The following is a 20386-nucleotide window of genomic DNA, read 5'->3' on the forward strand; positions in this document are numbered from 1 at the left end:
CTGCAAGGTGTTACCTTTCCTTGGCGCCATCCGTCCCCCACTCCCCTGTGCTCTGCAAACATGCCTCATCATGTTAATTGTTGTCTAGACAAGCTCGAGCACATTCCCCTCAGCCAACTGATTGCCATGCATGGTCCTAGTTTCCAGCCCGCTCCTGCAAGACTGCACTTCCCTTTACTGAATTTCTTGAGGTTTCTGTTACCACACTTCTCCAGTCTCTTGAGGTCAGTATAAATGGCAGCAAACTCATCTAGCATATCAGTAGCTCTTCCCAGTTTTGTATCACATGAAAACTTGCTGAGAGTGCACTCTGTTCCATCATCCTTTACTGAAGAACTTAGTATTGGACCTAGTATGAGCCCTTGAGGTACATCATTAATGACTGGCCTCTAGAAGGGCTTCATACTGCTGATCATTGAACACAGCTCTTTGAGCCTGGCAGTTCAGCCAGTTTTCAGTCCATCTCACTGTCTACTCATCTCGTCCATACTTTTCAGCTTATCTGTGAGGGTGTTATGGCAGGAAGAGTTGAAAATGTCACTAAGATGAGACAGTTAACATCCACTGCTCTACCCTCATCCAATAACCAGTCATCTCTTCATAGAGGGCTATCTGACTGGTAAAGCACTGTTTCCCCTTCATAGCTCCATGCCAACTATTCTTAATCAACCTCTTGTCCTTCCTGTGCCAAGGAATAGTTTCCAGGTGCCATTGCTTCATCAGCTTCCCAGGAACTGAGGTGAAGCTGACTGGCCTGTAGTTCCCTGGATCTTCATTCTTGCCCTTCCTGAAGACAGGAGCAACATATGCTTTCTTCCAGTCACCAGGAATTCCTCCCAGTTGCAGTGACTGTTTGCCTACAATTTTGTAAAATCTGTATTTTACCATAAGGGCTTGGTAGGTTGAAAATGGTTTTTAATATTGCATATAATCTGACTAAATTTACTGACAGACAGAAGCAGGCTGGTATTCGAAACAAGGTCAGGTGATGACAAAGGTTATATCAGTTGAGGGACACAGTCTTTTTATATGGAAAACAGTCAGACCCTCATGTTAAAATGATCTCATTTTGTTCATTAAATATTTATATTTATCCTGCATGAACAACTGTAATGGAGAAGATCGATTACACTGTTTTTTTAAATTAATTTCTCACAAAAAAAAAAAAGTCTTCTGAATACCAAATAAAGCCATCAGAGAGGAAGCTTAAAATTTGTATAAAGAAATTATTTCAGTGTAAAATTAATTGGTATAAGTCAGTGTTGCGTGATACAGTAGATACCAAAAGTACAAGTAAGTCCAAAAATGGGTTAAAAGGAGGACAGGTTCATTGTTATTCAGATTGATCTTCTGAATGTTACCCTGGCTTAGGGAGTCTTTGAATTACTCATTGCCAGAAGTTGGAATGGTATGTTTGGTGAATTATCAGATGCAAAGTCTGCTTGTTTTCTTCCTGTATTCTTCCCCAAGTACTCATTAATAGCTCACTGATTATGGAATTAGATTGACCCATGGTGGCAGCAGTTCTATTAGTACATAGCTTGGGTGTTAACTGTACAGTATGTTGCAGAAGAAGTCCTTACAGAAGAAAATGTGTCAAACCTTTGATGTAGCTGGCATTTAAGATGTTTTGTCTTTGCTTTTATTCCATTAATCACTGTTCCATCTTCAGTCACTCATATTTCACTATGATTTGGGAAGTCCATAGCAGAGAAGGAAAACATGGGGAAAAACCCAGAACGGTGTTCAACATACCTGTCTTCAGTATGAAAGATATGGAGTTAGGGTCTAAACAACTCGGGATGTATATTTGGTAGGCCCCGGAAGGGTTCTGGTTCCTAACAGTGAGTCAGTGTGGGCATGAAACAGTGAAACTCAGAAAAATAAGTATTCAAGAACTCCCATCTACAGTGTGTGTAAAGCAAACTTTCTATATTCTATGTATGCAATGCTAGCTGAAAGATGGATCATGAAGTTTCCCATAAATTTTTAGAAGAAAAGCATAGCCAGTGGTATATGCAATAAATGTTTACTTTTTAAATGGAAACATCTATAGACACAAACCTACTTCTAAATAAAAATCTGCACAACCTAAACGATTCTATGAGTCTATGATCTCCCTGCATGGAAACTGTTTACAGACACTTTCAAGGCTATCAAATTTATCTATAACTGTTTCATGTACCCTTCATGCTCAGTGGAGGTTATCCACATCTGATTTGTTTCTGTGAGTGAAAAAATCACAATCAAATGCTCTTCACCATTACACGTAGCGGTAATAAAAATGCACTAATTTGTCACAGGGAAAGTCAGAACGAAATACAAGCTTTATAGGGTTAAGAAAGCTTATTAGACAGAAATCTTATTCAAACTGATAATTTGTGCTATGTTTGGAATCAGAAAGCAAGGAGGAATTTTTTTATCACTGTATGGAAATCTGACATATTAATTGTTCTGCTGGTCCTTCATCCTTTCGAATACCAATAGAGTGAGTAATGTTGTAAGATGCCATGAATTTACCAGATAGCTCATCTGCTTGCTAAAACAAATTAAGAACTTGATTGAAACAATCACTGGTGTATCTAAATCATTCAACCCCCTCCCCCAGTTTAACCTTTTCCATTTTAAACACTGAATGACTTAAACTACTTTTAAGAAAAGTAATTTTAGTTTCTATGTCAGCATTTCTGCCCCTTTCTCTCTTGCACCTCCTATGGTTTCCTAATACCATAAATGGATTTAATAGAGTTGATAGACATCTCAGAAAATGTAAGTTGCTTCAAGTTATGTGTAAGTAGCTAGCCAGGTAGACCAGAGACACTAAGCATCTCAGAAGATGGAAACATAAGAGGGAAAGTGTGCAATGAGCACGTACTTACTGAGCACTAGAGAATTTACTTGGATTTTCTTACATGTGTCACGGTTGCAGAAGATTCAGTTGGAAGTTGTATCATGATGATTTGTTGTCAGAGATGCCTGTCTTTCAGGGTGGGCATATTTTAATATACATGTTAAACACAGTGCATATTCTCTATGCATATTTTAAATAGCTATCCAGATGTGTAGGATCCTTCTAGATTATTCAAGTTAGCTGTATCTCTTCGCATAGCCCATTAGTTCATTACAACAGCAGTGAAAATAAAATGAACCCAGGCCTGGCTTCAGCTTTTATTTATTTCACACTTCAAGAATGCATTTAATTCACGTAATTATTGCTTATTGTTAAAGAATTGCATTATTTCTTGACTTTTTTACAGACCACTGAACGTGAAATTTTTTAATTTATTACTAGGAAGAATATTTCAGGCTTCCCAAGAATTGTTAGTCCTGTTAAAAAATAAAAAGGGAGTGCCAGGTCTAATTTAAGACTGCCACTGCATTTTTTTCTTCCTAAGAGTTTTCTGTGAACTTAATGTAATTAACAAGGTGCTGTGTGAAGATTTGGTAGCAACAGATAATAAATACTGAGTTTCAGTGTATGAAAAGAAAGAACATTAACTTAACAATCAGAACAAACCATAGGATTTCAGAGCTAAGACCACATACTAACTGAAGATTATAATTTAAACCAGTTTTTATTACTGGTATCAATACTCTAATACACTGTAGTTACAAATCTGTGGGGAAATTATTGATGATTTTTAATACTAATAGTCAAAATAACAGTTAAAATTTAAAATGTACAACTATTACTATTAAAGTAGTTAAGCAATGTGTGGACAGCTTAATATAAGCAAACAACATTTTAGAAACAAAAGAAAGCACTAATTTGAACTAATGTGGCTATGAAATGCAAATTGCCTTTAATAAATGGCTTTTTAAAAATTCTCTTTCAGGGAGGAAGCTGTGAGCTTAATTACAATGATTGCCTTATACAGTCCTGCTCCACTGGATTTCTTTGTGTTGATGGAATAAACAATATCACCTGTTTACCTACTATCCCCCAAAGCAAGAAAACTGTCACTGAAGTGGCTGAAGTGATTCCTGCTGAGATTTTAGACAATGACCTTCCATCAGCCCTGGCTGTGTCTATGGAACTTTGGTCGAAACATCCTTCTCCTGACTTTCATACAGGAGAAGTGTTCCAAGGTATGTAGAAAAAGCAGCTTGAGTAACACATATATCAAACTTCTTTCCACATTAGTGCTTTTCAAATGGTAAGACTACTATGTATTACTTTTCTTCTTAATGTTGTTTTCTACTTCCTGTACTACCTTCTATTTGATTTAATCCATCCTCCTTTCTGAATTGCATTTATATATAACTTGGAAATTGCTCTTTTCTCTCAAAAGATTTTTTTCCCAGCATCTGACACATCCAGTAACAAAACCTGCACTTTTCTCTTAGCTGGTTTTGTTTGCTTTGCTGGACTGTACAATTTCATATGCCTCATATTGTGTTCAGCAATCTCTGACCCTAATGCCAATCTTCCCTTCTTGACTAGTCAGCAGCAGAAAGAAAGGTAATTTGCCTTGCTGAATGGGGAATTTGGTTTTCCTTTCCTAGTTCGCATGCTTTTTGAGTGCTTCCTTTTCTGTGCATCCAGATGATTTTTCACTAAAAATATCTGGAACAAACCTCTCAACACCTCTGCCATTCTAACAGTTCATAGTGATGTTTTTGGGAAGCCAAAAATTGCCTATCCTGTTATTTTTAAAATATATCAAGAAAAGTCTACGCTAGCAGAAATACAACATTTTATTTTGAAGATTGTACCTTCATTGTGGCTTTTTCATTTTACTAAAGCTAGTATTATACAGATAGCATGTGCATATGGCATCCTCTTCACAGTTAGTTTCAGGATTTTTTGCTTATATACTCTTTCAAAGTAATTACTGGTATAAGAAATAAGCCAGGAGTACTGTTTTTTTAATTTGGGTAAATGAGTTTTACTGAATCTTTGATTTCTTTACTGGCTAGTATTTGGGGATATACCTAAGCTTTTGTTGCATTCTTAATAGATAATATTCCTTCATGATGTAAGCAATGATACTGAGTGAAATGCAGTTAGTAAATGCAGTTACCTCTGTATATCTTTCACAGTGTTATGTCAGCTAGTTTGTTGATGTTCTCAGTGGGTGACATCTGCAATACATTCATTTTGTATTGACTCACAGAAGCAGTTTGATTTAGAAAATTTAATAATTCTGTTCCGAGCAGTGCCACTTGTTCTGATGCTAACCCTCATAGAGAATATGAGTAATGGGAGGTTTGCATTTATTCAACTTTTGAGGTCGCTAAAACTGTTTGTACACTTTCATTAAGAATATGATTTGCAGTTTTATTTGTCTGCTGTATAATACACTGGTAAGACTAAATGAAGTTTTGGTGGCCATGTGATTTGCTGCACACTCAGACCAGGGCCAAAGCTGGTTGTTTTTTTTTTTCTTTTCTCTTATGTAGTTTTTTTTTGTTTGTTTGTTTTCTGGGGTTTTTTTTGTTTGTTTTAGGGTTTTTGTGGCGGCAGGGTTGTGGTGGTGGTTTTGTTGTTGTTGGATATTTTTTTTGTGTTCTACACGTTTGTCCTTAAGGGTCTGAAAAAGGCAGGTATTTTCAGCTGTGGGATACCTCTAACCACTGGTTTGGCTAAACTGAACTGTGGACTGGGAAGACTAATTGCCGCTGGAGAGTCTTCAACAATATTCAGGGTAGCAACCTCAACAGATGTTCCCTCTTCACACTTTCTTAGTTCTGATGTTCAGGTCTCAGTAAAATTAAAGTCTAATATCACACCTGTACCATATGTGGCCACTGATACTTCCGTAGATTACTTCCATAGATTTAAGGTCAGTACCTTTTCCCCAGCCCAATTATGATACAAGCTCATTTATCACTAGTATCTTAATGACACTTTCTGTTTTCCCAGCATAAGTCTCATCATTACAGCAGCACCAGACTGTTGCTTTATCTGCCACAGACATGAGTTCAGTAATTAGTAACATACCAAGAGCTGAAATAGAATTAAAATAGCGAGTCATTACTCTCCTGTGGATTACAGTTTACAACTGATTCTGCAAACGCAACTTAAGTTCTCTCTTGGTTGCCTTGAAAGAGTCCTGAAGAACTGTCTAGTGTCTTTTCAGCATAAGAAGATCAGTGAAGATTACGAAGTCATTCAATAATTTCCCATTTCCCTACTAAGGTATATATTTAAAAACAGATATATTTCCTTATTTTGTTAGTTGGTCATGAAACTCAAATGCAAACATCTCTTCCTAGTGAATAACTGGCTATTACTGTTTCATTCATCAGCAAGAGACTCACAAACATCAAATCACAGTCTGCTGATTCTTAAGTGAGTTAAGCCAAATATGTGCACCATGTTCTATGACTGGAATAAAACTGATGAATTCTCAGACCAAGTTCTGCGTAGCAAACAGTCCCCAATTTTATGAGATGTTTTGGATGAACTCAGTGATACTAACCAGCTGGTACACACTAATGGGAGCTACTGCTATTACTTCTGGATATTTATTTTTTTTCATCTAGTGAAATAACATCATCAGTGGAATTCACAGAACTGTCATACTCGCATCCCACTACAGGAAATACACACACATGTCTGATAGAACTGTCTGCTCTGCCTTTTTCTTCACAAGAATCAGATATTCATGTTCCATGTTTTGATTCATATTGTCTGACTATTTTTCCTTCAGAGACCATGTCTTTATAATCATATCATAGAATGGTTTGGATTGGAAGGGACCTTAAAGATCATCTACTTTCAACACCTCTGCCATGGGCAGGGACACTTTCCACTAGATCAGGTTGCTCAAAGCCCCATCCAGCCTGGCCTCAAACACTTCCTGGAATGGGGCTTCCATAACTTCCTGGGCAACCTGTTCCAGAGCATCATCACCCTCACAGTAAAGACTTTTTTCCTGATATCTAATCTAAATCTACTCATTTAATTTAAAACCAGTACCCCACATCCTATCACAACAGGCCCTAGTAAAAGTTTGTCCCCGTCTTTCTGAGAAGTACCCTTTAAGCAATGAAAGGCTGCTATAAAGTCTCCCCAAAGCCTTCTCTTCTTGAGGCTGAACAACCCCAACTCTCTCAGCCTTTCTTCATAGGAGAGGTGTTCCAGCCCTCTGATCATCTTCATGCCCCTCCTCTGCTGTCACTTAACAGATCCAGGCCCTTCTGATGTTGGGGGACTCTAGAGCAGAATGCAGTTCTCCAGGTATGGTCTCACAAGAGTGGAGTAGAGAGGAAGAATCGCTGCTTTTGACTTGCTGGTCATGCTTCTTTTGATGCAGCCCAGGATTTGGTTGACTTTATGTGCTGCAAGCACACATTGCTGGGTCACGTTGACCTTCTTGTCCACCAGCCCTGCCCCAAGTTCCTTTTCTTCAGGGCTGCTCTCAATCCATTCTCCACCCAGCCTGTATTTGTTCTTGGAATTGCCCGACCCACATGCAGGACCTTGCACTTGGCCTTGTTGAACTTCACGAGGTTCACACAAGCCCACATCTCAAGCCTGTCAAGGTTCCACTGGATAATATACCTTTCCTCCGGCATGTCAACCACACCACTCAGCTTGATGTCAGCAAACATGCTGAGGGTGTACTCAATCCTACTGTCCATATTGGCAGCAAAGATGTTTAACAGCACTGGTCCCAGTACAGACCCCTGAGGAACATCACTAGTCATCAGTCTTTACTTGGACATTGAGCTGTGAGCACAATTCTTTGAGTGTGACCATCCAGCCAATTCCTTATCCACCAAGTGATCCCACCCTCAAATCCATGTCTCTCCACTTTAGAGACAAGGATTTTGTGTGGGACAGTGTCAGAAGCTTTGCACAAGTCTAAGTAGATGATGTCAGTCACTCTTCCCTGATATGTCACCACTGTAACCCTACCATAGAAGGTCAACAAATCTGTCAGGCACGATTTGTCCTTAGTGAAGCCATATTGGCTGTCACCGGTCACCTTCTATTTTCCATGTGCCGTAACATAGTTTTCAGGCGTATCTGCTCCGTGATTTTTCTGGGCATAAAGGTGAGACTGACTGGCCTCGAATTCTCTAGGTCTTCCTTATTTCCCTTTAAAAAAATATTATGTTTCCCCTTTTCCAGTCAGTGGGAACTTCACTGGAGTGCCATGACTTCCCAAATATGATGGATAGTGGTTTAGCCACTTCATCCACATAATCATCATTTTCATCACTTACATCCTTTAAAGAGACAAATATAGACTTGAGAAAATGTTTAACTGCTGTTGAGCAGCCGACAACAGAGGAAATTCAACAATCAGAGGTAAAACTGGATGATGCATTATGGAGACCGAACATTCTTTAGGTCAGGGTACTTTCTTAAATGTTCAGCTAAGTAGTGTATCTCAAGAAGTAGTTTTAACCCACATAATAAGTAGTAGTTGTGAGTTCAAAACACAACTACAATAAATGCAGGTGAGACGTAAAATATTTTCAAAAACAGTCTGATATATGTCTTTGTACAAAACTTCAGGTGTGGACTTATTGATGGATACCCTGGAAAGTTGTTGTTGTTTGAATCTTCTAGTGACGAGTTATCTTGGTTTTATCTGCACAAGCCTCATCTGTGCAAACTGAAGTGTTAGTGACAAAGATTTATCTTTACACACCTTTTACGCTCTTTAAGTTCTGCCTTACAAGAACATTAACAATATTGTACCGAAACACAGGAGATGAGCAGGCACTACCACTGTGCGTGATAAGGAACTCCTCATGAATCTAAACACTGTCTTACCTAGACTTCGCAGTATATCTGCAGTGGATTCAGTTTCTGGCCTTTGTCAGCTGATGTTATCTGTTGAGCTTCTCATTTCTATTCAAACAACTTTTTGAGGTGGTGGGGTGATTTTATGCAAAGATAAAAGTGTCTGTCAAGGTTGCCAGGTGCTTGAAAGAGATTTATTGTAATGAGGCAGCAGCCTGTTCAATGGATATTGGCACCTGCTGCTGTACCTGACACAGATGGTTATTCTTCATGTTCTGCCACATAGGCTACTGGATCGATACAGAAGCAGGCTGGAGGCTGCTCTAATGCTGGCAGGCAATCATCAACTGAACAGTTTCACTTCATTACAGTGAAGTTATTAAGGATTGTGAGTGTAGCTTTCATCATACTTACATATAAATTCAGGATATTTCTCTATGTTTACCATATATGAGTATGATTAGTAACATTTTTGAATGTAAAATAGGTATAGAGAAAAATGTATTTTTATCTCTTAAGAGAATAATTTTTATATATGATGTAATTAACTTGCCACTTCTCATTCCAAAATGAGACAGATTATTACATTTTTTAAAAACAGTACTTTTGTAAGAACATTACAACCCTGAGAAATAAAGTCAGGATGTTAAAAGAACACAGAAAATCCTGTGACTTCTAGAATTAAATATTAGGGAAGATTGATTGGTTTGGACTACATTTTTATACTGTACTTTTATAAAAATACTACCTACAAAATGAATAACCATCAAACCAAGGATAGGTTTTTTACTTTTATTGCTTTCCATTCTTTGCTTGGGGGGTTGTGTAGGAAAAAATGGTTTTATTTCATTTATCTTAAATCTTATGACTTAAATCACATAGAAAATTTTAAAAGGGTTCTAGACTATGAAAGGTAAGTATAAAGGCACCAAAAGACAAGTAAAACTTCTTTTGTTGTTTTTCTGTGGATGCTTGTCTATGTAGATTTCATTCTTATTATGCATACATAAGTACACAGATCAAATTCTTTCTGCCAGAAGTGCCTCCTGATACTGTGCCTGCACTCATGAGGTCAAGTTGTCTGAGCATACTATTGTGGATTCCCAACTGATCAAGATACGAATCAACATGGAAATAAATCTCAGGCTCCACATCTAGTCAATAATTACTGGCTTTAAAAGGTTCCCTCAGAACTAGCAAAGAAAAGCATGTCTTCTGTTTTTAACAAAATCTGTTAAGCTCTTATTTTCCTTTTTTCCTTCTCCTTATTCTTTGATTCTTTGATACCTTCAGTGTGAGCTATATTTAAATGGATTATGCAAAACACTTTCTAAGTGTTTCTTTCAATGTCTGTGACTTGTCTGGCATCAAGTGAACTCTTGGCGGTCCATATTGATCCTACTGATTGGCTTATACAATATGAAGACGCCCTAAAGTCACCAAGATCAATCATATCATTGCATACCACAGTTTAGTTGATCACCATCTGTTTCCACGTTGTAAGCATGAGGCCCAAATATACCAAAAAGAATAGAGTTAAAACATACTTTTCTTTTACCTGTCCTGTAAAAGCATCAGAGAGATTAATCTCCTAGTCCTTCTTCTTAAAGAGACTGCCTTAGAAAGCAAAAAAGGGCTTTAGAGCTCGCTCCTTGAATAGGACATTGCCTGGGAGTTAAAGGAAACAGGTATTGCTGCCATGGTTCCAGTGTCCATATGTTCAAAGTACATGAACACACATAGGTTATGAGGTACACAGAAAGACCTAAAAGGCAATATCTGTCATGATCTTATTTTCTATGGCTGGATCTTTTTTTTTTTTTCTTTTTGTAGTGGAAAGAATAGATGAGGAAGAACAGTGCATCCCCATAAGTAATATTTGCCATTGTGTTGATGCATAAGAAAATCTGTGCCTCATTTAATGGAAGAAATAGGACTATTATAAAGCCAAATGAGAAATGCTCTTGGATGAGTAAGATCCTTATTACACTGGGGTATCCATAGTAGAAAAAAATGTATCAAGCTGTTAAACATATTCTACACTTCTGTGCTTACCAGATTTAGTGTATTAATAATCCGTATTATTTAAATTGGGAAAAAAAGACTGATGATGGGGGAAGGTGGGTACTGCATACTTCTCATAGGTTTTAGTATTGTTATTTTCATCTGACAATGAGTTCATACATTACAGCGATTTCTAAGAGAGTTTAAAGTAGCAGGAGCCTCTAGAAAAGGGCTATGAGAGATGGCATCTGTTTGGCAGAAAAGCATATTTTTGGTCCAGTCTCTAGGTATGCATTTCAACTACCATACCATTGAGTGTGGCAAATAATGTTTTGTGAATAAATGTGTTCTGAGAAAAATACATGCTTATAGAAAAGCTTTTATGGGACCAGAAGGAGCGATCTAGAGTTCTTCATCACGTAGAAGCGTCTGTGAGCACTCTGCAAAGTTCTGCATAATTAATATCCTTATCCATAATATGACCATGCTCATGTTGATGTGCATATTCTCCTGATCACAATTATAATAGCAGAAGAGCTTCCATGTGAGTTTTGAAAGCTCTTCAACATGAAGATAGTCAAAGAAATTTTCTTTAAAAGTAGTTTCCACATGTATCCAGAGATCTATGAAAACACGTAAAGATTTGTTCAGTTGGTGCCTATGCTCTAGATTATGGAGCTCAAACATATTCTACTACCAGCTTGAAAAATAAGCTTTTTTAAGAACGCAGGGCTATGTGGGAAAACATCATCTGCATGCTCACAGACCACTTCTGTAGTAATGGCTTCCATACAGGCTATCCATCAGCAGAATTAAGACTAGGGAAAATGGAGGCCCTCCGCTGAAGGAGGTAGGGAACCTAATGACAAAAGACACAGAAAAGGCCAAAGTACTCAGTGCCTTCTTTGGCTCATGTTTTGCAGAATCATGTGCAGGTGGGCTTTGAATGTTTCCAGAGACACTTTCTGTCATAACGACCTCACAGACAAGCTGACGAAGTGTGGAATAGATGACAGTGAGATAGCCTGAAAACTGCCTGAAACTGCCAGGCTGAAAGGGCTTGTGTTCAGCAAGACAGCATCTTTAGCTACATGAAGGGAAGTTTTGAGACCAGAAAAAAGGGAGCTGATCCTTCCCCTTTGTAAAGCACTGATGAGACTGTATCTGGAGTCCCGTATCCATTTCTGGCCCCAGTACAGGAGAGACATGGACTTACTCAAGTAAGTCCAGGAAAAGGCAATGAAGATGAAGGAATTGTAGCATTTCACATATGAAGAGAGTCTGAGGGAGCTGAGTTTCTTAGCCTTAAAAACAGAAGACTCAGGAGGTGATTTTACCTTATCAGAGGGACCTTACAAACACAAAGCCTTCTCAGTCGTGCCCACTGACAGGACAAGTGGAAATTGACACAAATTGAAATGCAGGGAATTCTTACAATTTTTTTTTTCTTCTTCTTTTTTTTCTTTTTATAGTATTACGGCAGTTAAGCATTGTAACAGGTTATCCAGAGAGATTGTGGAGTTTCCATACTTGGAGGTATTTAGAAATGAACTGGACAATATCTTAAGTTATTGTAGCTGACCCTACTTTGAGCAGGTGGGGTTGGATTAGATGATCTCCAGAGGTCCCTTCCAGCCTCAGTTGTTCTGTGATCCCCTGTAATTGTCAGGAAAGAATGGCCTTACAGGCATTGTTTAAGAAGACTCAGTATTTACTTCTATGCAAGTGTCTAGTTAAGTCACCAAGAGTGGGATTCATTTTACCTGTAGCTATCCATTAGTTAATCAGCGTAAGATAAATCACTTTGTAGTAAATGAAGAGAAATGGCACCACCTGTTGTAGACATTTATTCTGAAATAGGTTGTAAACTGTTTTCCTCCATACATAGTATTTTGCTGCTTTGTACTTTTCTTTTTGACAAAGGAACTGAATATTAGGTTGACTTTTCTATTCATTTTATGTATATGGATGGTAGAGCTCACAAAGACATCTGGGAGAGCAGAGGCAGTAGAACCAGATATCAATGTTAACAACACATCTCAGAGAAATAGAGCTACTACACAGCAACTAACTGACTTGAGTTCTATTATTTCTGGAGAATAACACACATTAGTCAAATACTTTACTGAAGTGGATTTTCATTCCTCAGTTTTGCCACCTACTCCCACTGCTTAAACTGTTCATGTTCAATAGATACAATTTACATTTGGCCTGGCTAACATATGAAGTGGGATCTGAAAATATGATTAATAATAGACAAATTGACACATGCTACAAAGGTCCTCATATGCAGTATTCTTTTATTTAAAATCTTGCTCTGCCAAATTTAAAATTTTGATATCTTACTTGCTCACATTCAGTTGTTACTAGTTAAATAGAAGAAAGAAAAATTCAGAGCTTTCATTTTTTTTTTACACACTGCTTTCCATAATAATGTAATGCTCTTCCATCTTGCTCCTTAATCAAGTTCTTTTCAATTGTATGAAACAGTGTATGCCAAAGTTTTGGAAAAATGTTGAAATTATGTGACACCTTTGCCTTCTAATTCTGTTTCATAATATTGATTTGTGTCTTACATTCACTAGATCTGCCATCACTCTCATGATTTCTTTAAATTTTGTCTTTTATTGTTTCTGCCAGACATACAATTATTATTCAGCCCATTTTAGTTTCCCTGTTCTCAATAGCTGTAATCATATGTCGATTTTAAACACATCCTCTTGTATCTGCTGTATCAAGGAAGTAAATACTTTTAACATAGTTAATATGCTAACTATGTGGGTTAGTGTGGAATTTCATGTGAAGTGAGTGTACTGAACCCTGATCCAGTATTTGCACTATATCTGTAACTGCTAGAAGGTTGAACCTGGTAATTTTCCAGACCTCTTTCACAAGCAGTCATTCTCCCCAGTGATCTGACAAAGAACACGTAGAAGTGTCAATGCAAGCCTGGTCTGCTTCTGCTTTTATTTAGATGAAACTTTCTGCCATGCAAGCAAAAGCGTTTTCAGAGCCTGTAACTTTGAAGTGTGTGCTTTTAACTCTGACAGCTTTGTAGTCAGACTTCCAGGCAAGCAATATCTATAAGCAAATCTGTGGGAATTCTATTTCCATGAGTGTCACAAGAAGAAAAAGGTAAACAAATTAAAGTTAATCTTTCCTTAAAACTAGATACGTGATTTGTTACTTTCTAAGATTCTGTATTGTAATGAAAATGAGTATATGGGAGATGGTTAGGGACCTGCTTGGCAACTTAGACACAAAGAAGTCTATGGAGCTGGATGGATCCATCCAAGGGTACTGAGGAAGAAGCAGAAGTGTTCACTGAGCCTCTTTCAATCATTTAGCAGCCGTCCTGGCTAGCTGGGGAGGTCCCAGTTGACTGGAAGTTAGCAAATCTGGTGCCCATTGACAAGAAGGGCCAGAAAGAGGATCCAGGGAACTACAGGCCTGTGAGTCTGACCTTGGTGCCCAAGAAGGTTACGGAGCAGATCATCTTGAGTGCCACCAAACAGCACCTGCAGGACAACCAGGGGATCAGGCCTAGCCACTGCGGCTTTAGGAAAGGCAGCCCCTGCTTGACAAAACTGATCTCCTTCTACAAGGTGACCCACCTGGTGGATGAGGGAAGGGCTGTGGATGGTGTCTACGTAGACCTTAGTAAAGCCTTTGACACGGTCTCTCACAGCATTCTCCTGGAGAAACTGGCTGCTCATGGCTTGAGTAGGTGCACTCTGCGCTGCGTAAGAAACAGGCTGGATGGCCGAGCCCAAAGAGTGGTGGTGAATGGCGTTAAATCCAGTTGGAGGCTGGTCACCAGTGGTGTTCCCCAGGGCTCAGTACTGGGCCCACTTCTGTTTAATATCTTTATCCATGATCTGGATGAGGGGATCGAGTGCACCTTCGGTAAGTTTGCAGATGCCACATAGTTGGAAGGGGGAGTGTTGATCTCCTTGAGCGTAGGAAGGCTCTGCTGAGGGATCTGGACAGGCTGCATCAATGGGCTGAGGCTTAAAAACTGCATGAGGTTTAACAAGGCTCAGTGCTGGATCCTGCACTTCGGTCACAATAACCTCATATAACACTACTGGCTTGGGAAGGAGTATCTTGAAAGCTTCCCAGTGGAGAAGGACCTGGGTATGTTGGTTGACAGCCAGCTGAACATGAGCCAGCAGTGTGCCCAGCTGGCCAAGAAGGCCAACAGCATCCTGGCTTGTATCAGAAACGGTGTGGCCAGCAGGACAAGGGGGAAGTGATTGTCCCCCTGTACTCGGCACTGGTGAGGCCACACCTCAAATACTGTGTTCAGTTTGGGGCCCCTCGCTACTAGAAAAGACATTTTGGTGCTGGAGCATGTCCAGAGAACGGCAACAAAACTGGTGAAGGCTCTGGAGCACAAGTCTTATGAAGAGCAGCTGAGGGAGGAAAGGAGGCTCAGTGGACACCTTATTGCTCTCTACAAGTACCTGAAAGAGGCTCTAGCGAGGTTGAGTGGCAGTCTCTTCTCCCAGGTAATGAGCAATAGGACAAGAGGGGGCAGCTTCACGTTGTGCCAGGGGACCTTTAGATCGGATATTAGGAAAAAAATTCTTCCCCAAAAGGGTTGTCAGGCATTAGAACAGGCTGCCCAGGGAGGTGATTGAGCCACAGTCCCTGGAGGTACTTAAGAGATGTGTAGATGTGGTTCTTAGGAACATGGTTTAGTGGTGGACTTGGCTGTGTTAGGTTAATGGTTGGACTTGATGATCTTACAGGTCTTTTTCCTCTGAAGTAATTTTATTATTCAATGAACATATTAACATGTAAAAATTTACATATGCAGATTATATATATTGTGTATAACATACCATGTTGTCCATGAAGTTTGTAAAGTACACTCACACACACTGAGAAATGTCCATATGCATACACATTCTATACTCCTGGTAACAGACAGACGTGTTCCATACTACCAATATGAACAGTTCTTAGTTCAGTTACACTGAAAAAAAATGTTTCCATTTTGGAAATACTTTTGCCTGCACTTCATCAGACACTTAGCTCTCAGGTTATCCCACTAAAATGCTGTATCTGTGTAGTAACCAATGGGGTTTTTTTGGTTTAAAACATATGTAGATATATAAAAAAGCCTATCAAAATTTTTAATGTCATACTTTAAAATCTGTCATCTAGTGTGTCATAACAATGCAGTATGTTCAGAAATTTTGAAAAGATCATAATGTGAATCTCTTTTGATGTAAGCAAAATGGTGATAATGGAGGAAAAATGATACCTCAGGTGTACTCTTATTCATGGTGAAATCTGGAAGAGATATTTCAGAAGGAGTAGGTTTTACTCATCTGCAAAAAATATCACAATCTAATATGTGAAAAGTCCACAATATAACAGCATCCATGTCTCATTTATAAAGAAAATGGCATTGATGAAGTGTGAAATAGTGGTTTATATGTCATAATGTGCAAAAAGTTTAAACAAGTAAATGAATGACATCACAAACTGAAAGGGTTAAGTCCACCCTAATGTGTGTAACATCTAGTAAGCCTCTTAGTATTGTAGCACGCATGACATTAAAAATATTTGCACTGTATCTGAAAAACATAGAAGTAGTGTTGATCAGGTGATGGAACATTTCAGCGTTCATAGAAAGTGAAGTTAAAGAAAGTTCCGTACTTTAATAATTTAATGTTCCTGACTAAGTAGAAGTCCTTCACATCTTCAGTCATTTTATTATGCACTCTTAGTCAAATGAAACTAAGATCAATTAAGCCAGTCTGTTAAATTAAGTCACCTCATTTTAATTTCAGAAATATTTTACCTTGGCTTTTTTCACCTGGTACTTTCTATGCTATCAGCAGACATAAAAATGGGAAGTTCAAAAAATGTAACAAATTCATAATGACTTCAGAGAATATGTTTGCTAACCGTTTTAAAAAACTACCATGAGGAACTAATTCATAGTATTCTGTATTGTCTGATCTGAGAGTAGAATATATGACTAGCTTCTTTCCATAAAATTTAACATGCAGACTTTTCAAGCAGATTTTATACAAGGATGTATCTATACTGAAAGCCTTTTTACTAATGATTGTGATTTACAGCAATAAGAAATACTTCACACATATGACAAAATAAACTCTTTGGTGATAACTGTTTTTCCCAAACATGTAATTAGATTTAGTTTTTAAAAATAATGTTAGCAATTTAGGTATGATATTGTTGTCCTGGGAAAAAAAAATGATAGTTATATACAACAGATTCTTACCTGTGATGGGTTAAATTTCCCTTTTGAGTTGACAGCTAAGTTCTGCCTTCTAACCATCAAAACTGTACCAGTAATATCTAAACATTCTCTAGAGGTTGTGTTGTCCAGATGCACAGAGGTTCATTTTGCCTGATCTTCCTAGGACTATGCTAGTTTCCAACAGAAAGTATCATGATACTAGGAATAAAACTTGTGGCAAACATACCACTGCTAGCAGATTTTGAGTGGCAGGTATATAGAAACCATCCTTAGAACAGTATCCATGTCAGTAGCTCCTGTCATTCAGAGTTTCAAAGCCGTTGGGATCTGTGAGCAGCACCTACTCCTGGCACTGATAGTAGATCACCAACAGTGTCTTGGAAGACAGTACTCTAAGGAATTTTCTATAGTCATAGTTAACTTCCATACGATTAAAGAAAAAAAAAAAAAAGAGGCGGTTAAGATTGTGTATTTGTTGGTTTAATATGTAGATTTTTGGACTAATTTAACTATATAGCATTTGTACTAACATTCATTAGCATAGCCAAGAGTACTATTTTGGTATCTTGGAATGTCATTTGTTCTGTAGCTTGGAGGAGCCTTAAAAAGATTAGTTTTAATTTTCTTTGAATAACTGCAGGTAAAAGGTATGAGGACATACACGGAGCTTGCATTTTGCATTTACATTGTAGACTAGTTAGTGCAATTACTGAATTTACTTATGCTTTTCTCTTAAACCCATCTGTTGAATATATTAAATAGCGATGATCAACTTCTGTACTTTAAATTTGCAAAGGTTTTTAGAGTCATCAGAACCTCCTACTAAGACCTTCTTTTGTTACTTATTTGAAAAAAACTATTACTTAGTATAATACGAGGTGCATCCCAAATGAACAGTTTGCTTTTCAAAGATATTGTTACATGCCCTGAAGTGAAGTAATCCTTATGGATGATTTAGGAGCATTTAGGATGTGTGGACACTGCCACTTCAACACTGCCACAATTAGTGGAGGAAGTAAAGAGATTCCTGTATGATTCTTTTGAGTGAGTAACTGCTTACCAGCAGTGATAACTTTTGATAATAGTCACTGGGATCTAGACCAAAGAAAGGAGTACAATAAGTGGGATGCACTGTTGCATTCTAGTGCAAGGTCTCTAGTCCCATAGTTGATAAAAATTGTTCAAACAAAAGCATCTGCATTTTAAATTCTATTACACAATTCACACGAAGTATGACAGCTATGACCCATCTAAGACTGGAGGAAAGAAACATTAAAGGTGGATGATGTATAATTTTCCTTGCAAATAATTATCATAATATTTCTGAGCAACTTTGAGCAAACTTGACCTGTATTTAAGGTTAAATAATGTGAATTCTCAGACTTCATCCTGCAAAGAAAAGATACTTGATATTTAAGGGAAAATAATTCTTTCTTGATTTTGTGAATCTCAAACTTTTTACTTTGATTGTGATCGCTGCTTGCATGGACATTACGGTAAGATAGAGGAACTGTTGACTAAACATTGTAAGTCTCAGTTTTGTTCTCAAATCAGTCATATCTGTACAAATTGAAAGAGGGTAGTGTCCTTTTGAAACTAAAAGGAGAAAAAAATATTCTAAAATGCTGTGATATGTGTTTGCAAGTGAGGGAAGTTTTAGGATGGGAAGGGTGAAAAGGAAAGAAATATGTGAGGTAGAAGGGTGGGGGGACATTGTCAGGTCAGGACAGGATAGGCAGAAGTGGGTTCACAGTGAGGTAACATAAGAATCAAGCAGGAAACTTGATCAGGAATGTTAGAGCATTCAGGATGACAGGTTGAAGAACAAGACCTGAAATAGTACGACAGGTTATTCATCCTGAAGAAAATTGGAGCATCTGTACTCTTCCCAGATTCCCTTCAGTTTCTGCCAATGATTTAATCCTAAAAGTCTCCATAGTTATCCTGGTGGAAACAAGAGGCAATACCTGTTCATGAGTAAAGCAGTAGTCTTCATAATATGTTTCATCTAGGATCACTGTTATACCCTTTGAATACCTCTAATTTTAACAGGATTGTAGAGTTGTGAGCAAGAGTGGGTTATGCACCTCTGACCTATGACCAGTGGGGTTGTCTTGTTTCAGGTAGCCAGTAAATCTTTGTGTGCGGTTATGGGAAACATAAAATGACTTCATAATCCAATCCAATTTTTTCCTTTGATGTCACATGGGTCACTTTGTCATAAAGACTGAACTGATTACTCAATACTCTTGAGATAATTATGCCTGCTTAACAGTAAGCTGCCCTGTGGCTTGACTTGGCCTGGCTAGTGATTTGTCACACACAGCTATTCTTTCTTCTTTTTCTTGAAAAGAAGGATGCAGCCATCTTTCCGTGTTAGTAAGTACACAGCGTATAGCTGGAGCAAATTCTCTCAAGTATTTGTTTTCTCAGCTCTGCTTCAGAAGAGCTTTATATATCTCCTTCTTAGACCTCCCAGTGTGTGCGTAACTATAAACAGTAGGTGATGAATTCCTGTTAGTAGAAGAGTACAAACAGGATAACCAAAGAGGTGTTGGAGCTATGTCTTTTCTGCATACCTGAATAGGTCAAGAATATACCAGAGGAAAAATGTTTTACCCTTCTTACTGGCTGGAGATAGCTACTCCCCAGCTTTGTTATAACCTACATTTTTTTGGCACTGTTGTCTATACTGAGGGGAAAAATAGTGGTTTAGCCTCTCTTGGCATAATTTATTGTAGAGGCTTGTTTTTTCTTCCAAGCTAGGCAGGTGCAAGGCTGTTAATCTTTACTTACATCATGATTTGCATTGTAGCAAACTGTCATATATTCCAAATACTGAAGAAACTCTGCGTTGTAAAGTATTCAAAACATTTAATCTTAAACCAATTCGTAGTGTATATCACAAGCAGTTTTTGTACTCATAACTCTAAAAAAATAATGTAAGAATGACTGTGTTTAGAACTGTTCATCTTTCAGAATTTGTAGGGAATAAAGCATACTGAAGATACTCAATTTGATAGAAGTAGGAATGAAAGAATCAGAATATTATTCCTTACACAAACAAGCAGTTCTTGTCCAACTTAGTGCTTTTACCATGGGTAGCATTGTGTCGTTAAATGCTTGAACATTTCTATATACTTTTTGGACCAAGTATTCAGAGTTTCTCCTGATTTCCTAGCTTTCAGTCTGAATATTGAAATGTTGATGGTTTATCCTAATTTGGAGAATTCACTGAATATTGGCAAATATCCTAGTATATAACATTTCCCCTTAATTGTTGGAAACTACTGGATGTTCCTAGAACGATACCTCTAATCATGTCATAGGTTTTTTCAGTCTTCTTAATGATCTCTTAAAACTTCAACAAAAGGCTAGTGTTTAAAGGTGTACAGTGAAAAAGCACATTTAACAACATATGGAATTTGTACTAAGTA

At 37.9% G+C, this 20386-nt stretch overlaps 1 protein-coding gene across 5 annotated transcripts in view; it reads left to right on the forward strand.

Annotated features, from left to right (window-relative positions):
• Positions 1 to 20386, forward strand: part of EYS (eyes shut homolog) — a 1034174-nt gene that overhangs the window by 638792 nt on the left and 374996 nt on the right. For all 5 annotated transcript variants that reach the window (XM_080388797.1, XM_080388796.1, XM_080388798.1 and 2 more), the window contains one exon: positions 3837 to 4089. In XM_080388797.1, coding sequence (XP_080244923.1) covers positions 3837 to 4089 — 253 coding nt within the window. The remainder of the gene's footprint in view (positions 1 to 3836; positions 4090 to 20386) is intronic.

The sequence above is a fragment of the Falco punctatus genome, assembly GCF_963210335.1.
Source record: "Falco punctatus genome assembly, chromosome: 5".
In the NCBI taxonomy this organism is placed as follows: domain Eukaryota; kingdom Metazoa; phylum Chordata; class Aves; order Falconiformes; family Falconidae; genus Falco; species Falco punctatus.